The sequence below is a fragment of the Bombina bombina genome, chromosome 6 (assembly GCF_027579735.1).
Source record: "Bombina bombina isolate aBomBom1 chromosome 6, aBomBom1.pri, whole genome shotgun sequence".
Classification (NCBI taxonomy): Eukaryota; Metazoa; Chordata; class Amphibia; order Anura; family Bombinatoridae; genus Bombina; species Bombina bombina.
In genome coordinates this window covers 143,782,565-143,796,491 of record NC_069504.1, presented here as the reverse complement: position 1 = coordinate 143,796,491, position 13,927 = coordinate 143,782,565, and the positions used below count along the sequence as shown (strand labels likewise).

The following is a 13,927-nucleotide window of genomic DNA, read 5'->3' as shown; positions in this document are numbered from 1 at the left end:
TAACAAACTCTTGATTGAATAATGAAAAACTACAGTTAAACACTAAAAAACTCTAAGCCATCTCCGTGGAGATGTTGCCTGTACAACGGCAAAGAGAATGACTGGGGTAGGCGGAGCCTAGGAGGGATCATGTGACCAGCTTTGCTGGGCTCTTTGCCATTTCCTGTTGGGGAAGAGAATATCCCACAAGTAAGGATGACGCCGTGGACCGGACACACCTATGTTGGAGAAACTTTGTTTTTCACAAATCGATCGAAACAAAAACAAAAAAATGTATTGCAACTTACATTTTGAACCACCATTTTTCAATTTGTTCTTCATGCTCTTCCACCATGTGGTTGCATTCAAAATCACTGCTGTCACAAAGGTTTTCGATAATTTCTACCAGACGTATTTCACTATAATGAAAATAAAAACAAAGTGCAATTTTTTTTATCCCAATTTAACCAAATTACTAGCTTATTTTTATTTATTTTTTTAAATGTCCACAATTACATAGAGTAAATAAAATATGTAGTATAATTCAAAACTTCTGAATATACTTAAAGTAAGTAGTATTAAGCTGAAATAGGGTTGCCTTATTAAAACTTATTTATACAGATACAAAACCCTTTATCCAAACTGTTTTGGACCAGATATGCTTGGATTCTGGAAAAGTTTGGCATTCAGAATATTTGTAAATTTGCATCTGTAAAATGAGACAGCTTGGAGAGCGGATGGGACCAAGTGCAAACAATTTATGTCAGTTAGACAAGATTTACATGTCATAATGCATCATATAAAAACTACCTTTAGGTCGCATGTATATCATTTTTAATACTATTGTATTCCTAGTACCATCAGAAAGACAGTACAGGACTACAATCAGAATGGTAATACTTGTTTTAAATAAATATAGAATATCATTTGCATTTTAGAACACTAAAAACACACTATAGATGCAGACAGAGAAGATTGTGACTTACAAGCAGTGCAAATTTATTATTTTTAATACTTTTATTTTACGGAGAAAAAGTTTTTTTTTTTTTTTTTATCACCAATGTTGCTTTGTTCTCTTGGTATTTTTAGTTGAAAGCTAAACCTAGGTAGGCTCATATGCTAATTTCTTAGACCTTGAAGGCTGCCTCTTGTCTGAATTTATTGACAGTTTTTCACCACTAGATGGCGTTAGTTCATGTGTGTCCTATAGATAACATTGTGCTCATGCACGAGGAGTTACCTAGGAGTCAGCACTCATTGGCTAAAATGCAAGCCTGTCAAAAGAACTGAAATAAGGGGGCAGTTTGCAGAGGCTTAGATACAAGGTAATCACAGAGGTAAAAAAAGTGTATTATTATAACTGTGTTGGTTATGCAAAAGTAGGGAATGGGTAATAAAGGGATTATCTATCTTTTTAAACAACAAAAAAATCTGGTGTGGACTGTCCCTTTAATTACAACATTAATTTAATCTGTGTAGTGTCTTGATTTAAACATTGCCCAAGATGTAGTGATCTACCCTTAACAAGATCAAGACACTCCCAAAAAGCAAGATCTATGGATTGCACAACCAGCTACTGGGCTTCGATCATGTAGAGTGAAGCAGGATTTGGATTCCTGGTTCCTCTTGTGACGGGGTCATCAGTCAGCTGGGCGGCTGATAAGTCCCAGCCTGTGTATCTAGAACCTGTCGGCGCCTATTTATATGCGAGTGCACTGTATTATTAGTTATCACTATCTGGATGTACAGGCTATATTTGGCTATGTGGTGCCCCTGTTATATTCTTTTTTAGCTTTGATTTTGAGAAGTGGAGCCGTGTCTCATCACAGGGAGAGGCCTGGGCTGGTCTCTCAAAGCACTGTTTAAGGACTGATTCTACTCTATCTTTATGATTAGGTGCATGTGAGAATATATTATTCTCTTTTTGTGGAATTTCACTTTATTCTTTAAAGTATTTTTTCGGACATCTTGGACTATACTAAGAAGGGCGCCCCCTATCTTTATGTTGGTAGCATCAGAAGATGACACAGTGTTGTCCTATGTACGAACTAAAGAAAGTGGACTCCAACACCATCCAATGTACCTGGATTCATATTTTGATAATGTTTTTTCTTCCCAAGCAGTATTCCCACCTCCAAAATTTTTATTTGCTGTATCTTCTAATCCCTGAAGAAAGAAAAATATGCAAATAAATATTGCAAAATACAAAACAAAATAATAATAATAACAACAATAATAAAGATAATAACAAATCAGGGCCCAAAAGATACTGTATTAACATCTGCATGAATCTCCAGATTTTTCTTTTTCATGATTCAGATAGAGTTTTCCAGTTTACTTATGCTGTGAACTTTGCTTCATTTTCTTGGTATCCTTTATCTGAAGGAGCAGCAATGCACATTGCAGCTCTTGAGCCTATCTAGGTATGCTTTTCTAAATGGATACCAAGAGAATGAAGCAAATTACAGTAAATGATAGAAGTAAATTGGATTTTTTGTTTTAAATGGAATAATCTATTTGAATTGTGAAAGTTTGATTTTGAAATTAATATCCCTGTAAACTTTAGAGTCTAAAGAATTTGACACTTAACATGGAAGCAAAATGGTAGCTTCAAAGTAAAGGGGGGGGAAAAACAACCTTTTATAAGTGGCTGTCAAAGTGATATTATAAAGTGATTAGGCGTTATGCCTTTGGTTAACATGATAGTATTTTGAGGCTCTACCATACAACATATAAAAAAAGAAGCCTTTTATATAAAGATTATAGTCTAGATTACAAATTTGACTGTTTGGAGGTGTGCAATAAATAACCAACCATTACAAGTGGCTGGTTATTACCACCGTGAGCTTGCGGTAGCAATTAGCGCTCAGAAAATTAACCAGAGATTAGATCTCTGGTTAATTTTCTTAAAGTGCCCCAAATGCCCTCAAAATAGAGGGCATTATAGTTTTTTTATAAATAAAAAAAAAAAAAGTAGACAGCATCATAACGGGGATACCATTGGAGCCTACGGAAGCGCTCTCTCGCGTTCACATTGCGCTTAACTGTTATTACAAAGTGGAGCACTAATATTGCTTCCACTTGCAATCTAGCCCTGTATGTGCTATGCTGGGTTAAAAAGAAATATAAAGCCAGTGTACCTCCCACATTAAAAAATATTTTAAGCACCACCTCAGTTATATAACTCCTAGTCTGTCTTAACAGAACCCTTGCATTCCATCTCTAGGCTCTCCATTATTGAGTAGACGGCCCTGGTCTCTGGAAACTGAAACTTTATCATTGTTTGTAAGGCTAAATTCTGAATGTTTTCATGACCATTTCTCTCCTAGCGAAAAAATGCCATTGATTTAGAATAAATTAATATCAATACTTCCTCCTTTCTGCTAAAAACAATGACAACTACTCTATACTCATCTTACTTGACCTCTCTGCTGCCTTCGACACGGTTAACCATCCTCTCCTCATACGGACTCTCAGCTCCCTTGGGCTCTGTGACACTGCCCTCTCCTGGATTCACTCTTATCTCACTAACAGATCCTTCTCCGTCTCTTTTGCTGGTGACTCCTCCTCTCCATTACCTCTGTCTGTTGGAGTACCTCAAGGCTCTATTGTGGGTCCTCTACTCTTCTCTATTTATACTTCTTGACTGGGTAAACATATCAACAGCTATGGCTTCAACTATTTCATGCTGATGATACCCAGATCTACCTATCCACCCCTGCACTCTCTCCTTCTGTCAATTCTCACATCAGCAACTGCTTATCTGGCATTTCCTCCTGGATGGCCTCCAGGACCAAACTACTTCTAATCCCCCCCCCCCCCCTCTAACTCTACTCCAATTTCTAATTTCAAATCTGTCCTTCATTCCCCACATCCAATTGTTCTCTGCTGCAACCACCTACGCAATATCTCCAAAATTTGTTCATTTCTGTGCGCTGAAACTATTAAACAGCTAATCCACTCCCTGGTAATTTCCTAACTTACTAACCGGGCTTTCTCTCTCCTGCCTCTCCCCCCTTCAATCCATCCTAAATGCCTCTGCCAAGCTAATCCACCTCTCCCAACACTCTATATCTGCTGCACCTCTCTGTGAGTCCCTTCACTGGCTCCCCATTCACAGCAGAAGTAAATTCAAAATTCTCACCCTGACCTACAAAGCCCTCACCAATGCTGCACCACCCTACCTGTCCTTACTCATCAACAAATATACTTCAGCCCGCCCCCTAAGATCCAACAATGACCTGCTCCTTGAATTCTCTACCATCACCTCCCCCCATGCTAAATTAAAGGACTTCTCTCGTGTGGCACCAACCCTCTAGAACACACTTCTTCGAGCTGTCAGACTTTTCCCTTACCTGTCCTCCTTTAAACGCTCCCTAAAGACCTTCTTGTTCAGGGAAGCTTATCACCCGACTCAGTAACAAATTAATTTTACTTTCCTTACAGTTGCCCTCATCTAACTCCACACTAACATCATTCTCACCTTTGCAGTCCCCACCTCCTGTTTCCCATCCTCCTACCCATCTACTGTAGATTGTAAGTTCCCATGGGAATAGGGCCCTCAATTCCCCCTGTATTTGTATGTAAAATGTTGTCTTACATTGTATTAGTTCTCCGTTGTACTTTTATCTTTAAACCCATGGGCAGCGCTGCAGAATTTGTTGCCGCTTTATAAATAAAGAATAATAATACTTAAAACAATATTTAAAATAATATTAAAGCAACAACTAAAACATTTATTTAAAGGGACAGTAAACCTTAAAAATAATGTTATATAATTCTGCACATAGTGCAGAATTATATAACATTATTTAGGTGCTATAGCTATAAACGCCTTTTTTACCTTTTAATTTGTTAAAAAATATGGCGCTTTTACAGACTTGCTCTCTGCTGAGCGGGTCTGTTATATTTAGTCAGCGCATCGGGCCAGCTGTATAGTCACAGCCCGGCCCGACCGCGCCATAAGACTAAGTGCAGCTCGCTCCCGTGACAGGAGCGAGCTGCACTTAGTGCTATGACGCGGTCGGGCCGGGCTGTGACTATACAGCTGGCCCGATGCGCTGACTAAATATAACAGACCCGCTCAGCAGAGAGCGGGTCTGTAAAAGCGCCATATTTTTAACAAATTAAAAGGTAAAAAAGGCGTTTATAGCTATAGCACCTAAATAATGTTATATAATTCTGCACTATGTGCAGAATTATATAACATTATTTTTAAGGTTTACTGTCCCTTTAAGCAATAAAAATTAAGTCAGTCTGTAAAAATCTTCCAAGTAGTATTGCTATTTTTAAAGAGGATGATAAATACATAGATAAAACTGAAATGAGGAGCCACAATGTATTGCAACTCCTGAGAAGGACATGGATGGCGCACATAATCACCAAGTCAATAACCAAAAGTGTCCTCCTAAGAACAGGGTAGCAGCCTGCTTAACTATGTGTTAGTGGGGGGAAAAAAGTAACTTTAATAATAAAAACGCCACATGCATGTGCTTAATCAATATACAGATCTTTATTTTACTTTTTATTTATATACAAAGAATTTATTCAATTTGGAAAAAATGTTGTGGTATTTTAATTTGTTTTATACAGTTGCAAGAAAAAGTATGTGAACCCTTTGGAATGATATGGATTTCTGCACAAATTGGTCATAAAATGTGATCTGATCATCATCTAAGTCACAACAATAGACAATCACAGTCTGCTTATACTAATAACACACAAAGAATGAAATGTTGCCATGTTTTTATTGAACACACCATGTAAACATTCACAGTGCAGGTGGAAAAAGTATGTGAACCCTTGGATTTAATAACTGGTTGAACCTCCTTTGGTAGCAATAACTTCAACCAAACGTTTCCTGTAGTTGCAGATCAGACGTGCACAACTGTCAGGAGTAATTCTTGACCATTCTTCTTTACAGAACTGTTTCAGTTCAGCAATATTCTTGGGATGTCTGGTGTGAATCGCTTTCTTGAGGTCATGCCACAGCATCTCAATCGGGTTGAGGTAAGGACTCTGACTGGGCCACTTCAGAAGGCGTATTTTCTTCTGTTTAAGCCATTCTGTTGTTGATTTACTTCTATGCTTTGGGTCATTGTCCTGTTGCAACGCCCATCTTCTGTTGAGCTTCAGCTGGTAGACAGAAGGCCTTAAGTTCTCCTGCAAAATGTCTTGATAAACTTGGGAATTCATTTTTCCTTCGATGATAGCAATCCGTCCAGGCCCTGACGCAGCAAAGCAGCCCTAAACCATGATGCCCCCACCACCATACTTCACAGTTGGGATGAGGTTTTGTTGGTGTGCTGTGCCTCTTTTTCACCACACTTACGGCTAGATTTAGAGTTCTGCGGCCAAAGGGGTGCGTTAGCTATGCGTGCTTTTTTCTGGCCGCACCTTTTAAATACCTCTGGTATTGAGAGTTCACAGAATGGCTGCATTAGGCTCCAAAAAAGGAGCGTAGAGCATATTTACCGCAACTTCAACTCTCGATACCAGCGGTGCTTACGGACGCGGCCAGCTTCAAAAACGTGCTCGTGCACGATTCCCCCATAGAAAACAATGGGGCTGTTTGAGCAGAAAAAAAACCTAACACCTGCAAAAAAGCCGTGTTCAGCTCCTAACGCAGCCCCATTGTTTGCTATGGGGAAACACTTCCTACGTCTGCACCTAACACTCTAACATGTACCCCGAGTCTAAACACCCCTAACCTTACACTTATTAACCCCTATTCTGCCGCCCCCGCTATCGCTGACACCTGCATATTATTATTAACCCCTAAACTGCCGCTCCGTAAACCGCCGCTACTTACATTATCCCTATGTACCCCTAATCTGCTGCCCCTAACACCGCCGACCCCTATATTATATTTATCAACCCCTAATCTGCCCCCCACAACGTCACCTCCACCTGCCTACACTTATTAACCCCTAATCTGCCGAGCGGACCGCACCGCCATTATAATAAAGTTATTAACCCCTAATCCGCCTCACTCCCGCCTCAATAACCCTATAATAAATAGTATTAACCCCTAATCTGCCCTCCCTAACATCGCCGACACCTAACTTCAAACATTAACCCCTAATCTGCCGACTGGAGCTCACCGCTATTCTAATAAATGTATTAACCCTTAAAGCTAAGTCTAACCCTAACACTAACACCCCCCTAAGTTAAATATAATTTAAATCTAACGAAATAAATTAACTCTTATTAAATAAATTATTCCTATTTAAAGCTAAATACTTACCTGTAAAATAAATCCTAATATAGCTACAATATAAATTATATTATAGCTATTTTAGGATTTATATTTATTTTACAGGTAACTTTGTATTTATTTTAACCAGGTACAATAGCTATTAAATAGTTAAGAACTATTTAATAGCTAAAATAGTTAAAATAATTACAAAATTACGTGTAAAATAAATCCTAACCTAAGTTACAATTAAACCTAACACTACACTATCAATAAATTAATTAAATAAAATACCTACAATTATACCTAACACTACACTATCAATAAATTATTTAAATACAATATCTACAAATAAATACAATGAAATAAACTAACTAAAGTACAAAAAATAAAAAAATATTTACAAACATTAGAAAAATATTACAACAATTTTAAACTAATTACACCTACTCTAAGCCCCCTGATAAAATAACAAAGAACCCCCCCAAAAAAAATGCCCTACCCTATTCTAAATTACAAAAGTGCAAAGCTCTTTTACCTTACCAGCCCTGAACAGGGCCCTTTGCGGGGCATGCCCCAAAGAATTCAGCTCTTTTGCCTGTAAAAAAAACACATACAATACCCCCCCCCAACATTACAACCCACCACCCACATACCCCTAATCTAACCCAAACCCCCCTTAAATAAACCTAACACTAAGCCCCTGAAGATCTTCCTACCTTATCTTCACCATACCAGGTTCACCGATCGGTCCTCGGAAGTCTTGATCCAAGCCTCGGAAGTGTTGATCCAAGCCCAAGCGGGGCGCTGAAGAGTGACGTCCATCCTCGGGCTGAAGTCTGGATCCAAGCGGCGACTGAAGAAATCCATCATCGGGCTGAAGTCGGAGGTCCATCATCGGGATGAAGTCTTCTATCAAGCAGCATCTTCAATCTTCTTTCTTCCGGAGCCATCATCTTCCAGCCGACGCGGAACATCCTCTTCTCCCGACGCCTACTCGCCGAATGACGGTTCCTTTAAATGATTTCCTATCAGCCAATCGGAATTCGACGGACGCCATCTTGGATGACGTCATTTAAAGGAACCGTCATTCGGCGAGTAGGCGTCGGGAGAAGAGGATGTTCCGCGTCGGCTGGAAGATGATGGCTCCGGAAGAAAGAAGATTGAAGATGCTGCTTGATAGAAGACTTCATCCCGATGATGGACTTCCGACTTCAGCCCGATGATGGATTTCTTCAGTCGCCGCTTGGATCCAGACTTCAGCCCGAGGATGGACGTCACTCTTCAGCCCCCCGCTTGGGCTTGGATCAACACTTCCGAGGCTTGGATCAACACTTCCGAGGACCGATCGGTGAACCTGGTATGGTGAAGATAAGGTAGGAAGATCTTCAGGGGCTTAGTGTTAGGTTTATTTAAGGGGGGTTTGGGTTAGATTAGGGGTATGTGGGTGGTGGGTTGTAATGCTGGGGGGGGTATTGTATGTGTTTTTTTTACAGGCAAAAGAGCTGAATTCTTTGGGGCATGCCCCGCAAAGGGCCCTGTTCAGGGCTGGTAAGGTAAAAGAGCTTTGAACTTTTGTAATTTAGAATAGGGTAGGGCATTTTTTTTATTTTGGGGGGCTTTGTTATTTTATTAGGGGGCTTAGAGTAGGTGTAATTAGTTTAAAATTGTTGTAATATTTTTCTAATGTTTGTAAATATTTTTTTATTTTTTGTAACTTAGTTAGTTTATTTCATTGTATTTATTTGTAGGAATTGTATTTAATTAATTTATTGATAGTGTAGTGTTAGGTTTAATTGTAGATAATTGTAGGTATTTTATTTAATTAATTTATTGATAGTGTAGTGTTAGGTTTAATTGTAACTTAGGTTAGGATTTATTTTACAGGTAATTTTGTAATTATTTTAACTAGGTAACTATTAAATAGTTATTAACTATTTAATAGCTATTGTACCTGGTTAAAATAATTACAAAGTTGCCTGTAAAATAAATATTAATCCTAAAATAGCTATAATATAATTATAATTTATATTGTAGCTATATTAGGGTTTATTTTACAGGTAAGTATTTAGCTTTAAATAGGAATAATTTATTTAATAAGAGTTAATTTATTTTGTTAGATTTAAATTATATTTAACTTAGGGGGGTGTTAGTGTTAGGGTTAGACTTAGCTTTAGGGGTTAATCCATTTATTACAGTAGCGGCGAGATTCGGTCAGCAGATTAGGGGTTAATTATTGTAGGTAGCTGGCGGCGACGTTGTGGGGGGCAGGTTAGGGGTTAATAAATATAATATAGGGGTCGGCGGTGTTAGGGGCAGCAGATTAGGGGTACATAAGGATAACGTAGGTGGCGGTCGGCAGATTAGGGGTTAAAAAAATTTAATCGAGTGGCGGCAATGTGGGGGGACCTCGGTTTAGGGGTACATAGGTAGTTTATGGGTGTTAGTGTACTTTAGAGCACAGTAGTTAAGAGCTTTATAAACCGGCGTTGGCCCAGAAAGCTCTTAACTACTGACTTTTTTCTGCGGCTGGAGTTTTGTCGTTAGATTTCTAACGCTCACTTCAGACACGACTCTAAATACAGGAGTTAGAAAGATCCCATTGAAAAGATAGGATACGCAATTGACGTAAGGGGATCTGCGGTATGGAAAAGTCGCGGCTAGAAAGTGAGCGTTAGACCCTTTCCTGACTGACTCCAAAAATACCGGCGGTAGCCCAAAACCAGCGTTAGGAGCATCTAATGCTGGTTTTGACGGCTACCGCCAAACTCTAAATCTAGGCCATAGTGTTGTGTTTTTCTTCCAAACAACTCAACTTTGGTTTCATCTGTCCACAGAATATTTTGCCAGTACTGCTGTGGAACATCCAGGTGCTCTTGTGCAAACTGTAAACGTGCAGCAATGTTTTGTTTGGACAGCAGTGGCTTCCTCTGTGGTATCCTCCCATGAAATCCCTTCTTGTTTAGTGTTTTACGTATTGTAGATTCGCTAACAGGGATGTTAGCATTTGCCAGTGACTTTTGTAAGTCTTTAGCTGACACTCTAGGATTCTTCTTCACCTCATTGAGCAGTCTGTGCTGTGCTCTTGCAGTCATCTTTACAGGACGGCCACTTCTAGGGAGAGTAGCAGCAGTGCTGAACTTTTTCCATTTATAGACAATTTGTCTTACCGTGGACTGATGAACAGCAAGGCTTTTGGAGATACTTTTATAACCCTTTCCAGCTTTATGCAAGTCAACAATTCTTAATCGTAGGTCTTCTGAGAGCTCTTTTGTGCGAGGAATCATTCACATCAGGCAATGCTTCTTGTGAAAAGCAAACCCAGAACTGGTGTGTGTTTTTTATAGGGCAGGGCAGCTGTAACCAACATCTCATCTCATTGATTGGACTCCAGTTGGCTGACATCTCACTCCAATTAGCTCTTGGAGATGTCATTAGTCTAGGAGTTCACATACTTGTTCCACTTGCACTGTGAATGTTTTACATGGTGTGTTCAATAAAAACATAGCAACATTTCATTCTTTGTGTGCTATTAGTTTAAGCAGACTGTGATTGTCTATTGTTGTGACTTAGATGATGATCAGATCACATTTTATGACCAATTTGTGCAGAAATCCATATCATTCCAAAGGGTTCACATACTTTTTCTTGCAACTGTATATGCCCTTGAGCTGTATCTGTCTCTGTGGTTTTCACAAAAGGTTAACACTGATAAAATAAAAAACGTTTACTTTTGATAACTTTCATTTGCGCTTTTTTTATCTTTAGTCTAAAACTTTCATCCATGTTCAAATAATTAGGAACTGATAAAACAGGTATCCAAGTACAATCAGTGTTCTCTCCCAGGAGCTTTTTAATAGGTGCACTACCCTATTTAACTGACCACCCGGATAAAATGTATGCCAGTATTCTGGTAAAATTAGCTAATATTAAACTATTTCAATGTTTATTGCACAAATTATCATTGAATAAATTGATGTTAAATTATACAATTAAATTGTAATATTATAACATTTATGCTATCTAAAGCTCAAAGTATTACACTGCACCCGATCCAGCTACTTCATTATGCCACCCAACTAGCAACATTTTCAGTGGAGAATACAAACACTTACAATGTGACAAGCCAATATTGTTTACAAAAAAAAAAAAAGACTCTCCTACTGTTAACTACTATCAATATATTCTATTACCAATGGCATGCAAAGGTATGACTTTTTTATCTTAGCTTCTAAGGGGTTAATGCAGAAAACTTGAGACTATAGAGGTAACCAAATGTGTTAACCTTGAAGCAGCAAGATGCCTGCGATATCACTGTGTCTCCAAATGTAACAATGTCCTAAAATTTTACTGCCTAGATCTCAGCATGGGGGAGACTTGAGGTGTGACTCCAGCCATAAACCATATACCATAAATTTGCAAGCAGTCAGTGTGTACAGGAATTTCCTCAAGCAAGTTTACCTATTTCCGTAGGGCCAATATCTGCCATCCAGCCAGCAAACATGAATAGTGTAACTTCAGAATAACAAAATTAGCCCCTGGGGGAAGGTCATGTGATCTGGAATGGGTATAAAGTAGTACTTGAATATAACACAAGCAGACTTCATTACTATTACCATCTGAAGGTATTATTTGGACTCTCCACAGATTTGATTTTAAATTGTAAGTTGTGTATATGGTCATTTTTGTAACTGTTTTGCAATTGTGTGTGTCTATTGTTTAAATTGATACAGAACCCACATTTTTTCTTTAATGATTCAGATAGAGCATGCAATTTTAAACAACTTTCTAATTTACTTCTATTATCAATTTTTCTTCATTCTCTTGGTAACTTTATTTTTAAAAGCAGGAATGTAAGCTTACAAGACAGCCCATCTTTGGTTCAGCACCTGGGTAGCATTTGCTGATTGGTGCTAAATGTAGTCACCAATCAGCAAGTGCTATCCACGGTCTAGTAACTGAATTCACAGCTTCCCTGATCTTGGGAATAATGTTATCAAAATATCTTTATAAATTTGTTTTCTGTAGGTGTTAATGCAATCAAAATTTAGGGTTAGCCTAAAATGTCCTAAATAATACGTTTTGTGGGTGGTGTCAGCGAATGTTCATGTTTTGGGAAGTGTAGGCAGGATTTTGGGGATTAATGTGGGTTGGCTCTTATGCCCTGGTAGATGTGGACTAAAGTAGCTGTAGACACTATGAGGTTAACCCATTCACGCCCATACTCTCCCTGTTGTCACAGTTTGGCAAGTAGCTCTGTCTGGAAAATCGGTAACAAAAGGTGGATATTTGTAAACATTGATTGTTGGGGTGGTGTAGGTAGGAATTGAGGGTTAATGTGGGTTGACTCTTATGCCCTGGTAAAGGTTTGGGATAAGGCAGCCGAAGACCCTGTGAGGTTAACCCTTTCGTGCCAACACCCTCCTTTGTTGTTACAGCTTAGCAAGAAGTCCTGTCTGTGACCAGCTGGTGGCAGGGTGGATATTTAGCCCTGCTTGTAGTAAATTTATTGTAGAGGGTGGGTTTAGTTAAAGGGACACTGAACCTAATTTTTTTCTTTTGTGATTCAGATAGAGCATGCAATGTTAAGCAACTTTCTAATGTACTCCTATTATCAAATTTTCTTCATTCTTCTGGTATATTTATTTGAAAAGCAAGAATGTAAGTTTAGATGCCGGCCCATTTTTGGTGAACAACCTGGGTTGTCTTTGCTGATTGGACAGCACCAATAAACAAGTGCGGTCCATGGTTCTGAACCATAAATGTACTGGCTCTTTAGCTTAGATGCCTTCTTTTTCAAATAAAGATAGCAAGAGAATGAAGAAAAGTTGATATATTAGTAAATTTGAAAGTTACTTAAAATTGCATGCTCTATCTGAATCATGAAAGAAAAAAAATTGGGTTCAGTATCCCTTTAAGTCTGTGTTGTTCACTGGTTATAGTTGTAGGGATTAAATTAACCCCCATCGTTTCCATGCCCTTTAGAGTTTTGGGGCAGAGGTGGTATTGGTATAATTGGTACACCCCTGTCTGTGACAACCAACAATATAATCAGATAAATAAATTAAGATTATTTTTTTAACATTGTGGTTATTGGTAAACTGATAACTCCATGGATGCTAAGGACGGTTGCAACAATGTAGAAAATTTGACTTTCCTCCAACAACTACTGTGCAGTAACGCCAACTGCAACATTTACTCAAGTAAAAAAAGAATCCTCTAGCTTTGGAATGACACTACTGAGGTTACAATATTTGTATTGTCTCTGGGACAATATTGATCATTGATGACCATATCTACAATAGTTGTCCAATAACCATCATAATTTAATAAAAAGATGGAGAAGAAAAAAAAAAGCTATGTAAAAGAAAACTATACAGTGTTGTACTCCAAATAACATACATTAAAACTGTTGTGTTTTTCTTTTTCAGAAATAAAAGTAAAAGATTTTTCTAAGTCGTTATTTGGAAAAGAAAGGCAACACTAATTTTATCTGAAAATTTTACTTTTTTTTAACCTTAAACTTTTTAATTTGTGTAAAGTATATTTCAGAAATTAAGCACAGAATGACAAAAGATCTATGTAGAAAAAGCATGTTTTGAAAGCATTTAAAGCTGTCCCTGTTAGCAAAACTTGTATTAGTTTGTATCCGGGGAACATCCCTAATGAAAATCCAATTTATTTCTGTCATCAAACTTGCTTCATTCTCTTGGTATCATTTGTTGAAGGAGCAGCAATGCCCTACTTGCAGCT

General features: G+C 38.2%; 1 protein-coding gene across 1 annotated transcript in view; it reads right to left on the bottom strand.

The window, feature by feature from the left end:
- Positions 1-13,927, bottom strand: part of CRELD2 (cysteine rich with EGF like domains 2) — an 87,990-nt gene that overhangs the window by 73,201 nt on the left and 862 nt on the right. Inside the window, exons 2-3 of the mRNA XM_053716628.1 lie at positions 2,063-2,145; positions 288-398 (exon numbers count right to left, since the gene is read on the bottom strand). Coding sequence (XP_053572603.1) covers positions 288-398; positions 2,063-2,145 — 194 coding nt within the window. The remainder of the gene's footprint in view (positions 1-287; positions 399-2,062; positions 2,146-13,927) is intronic.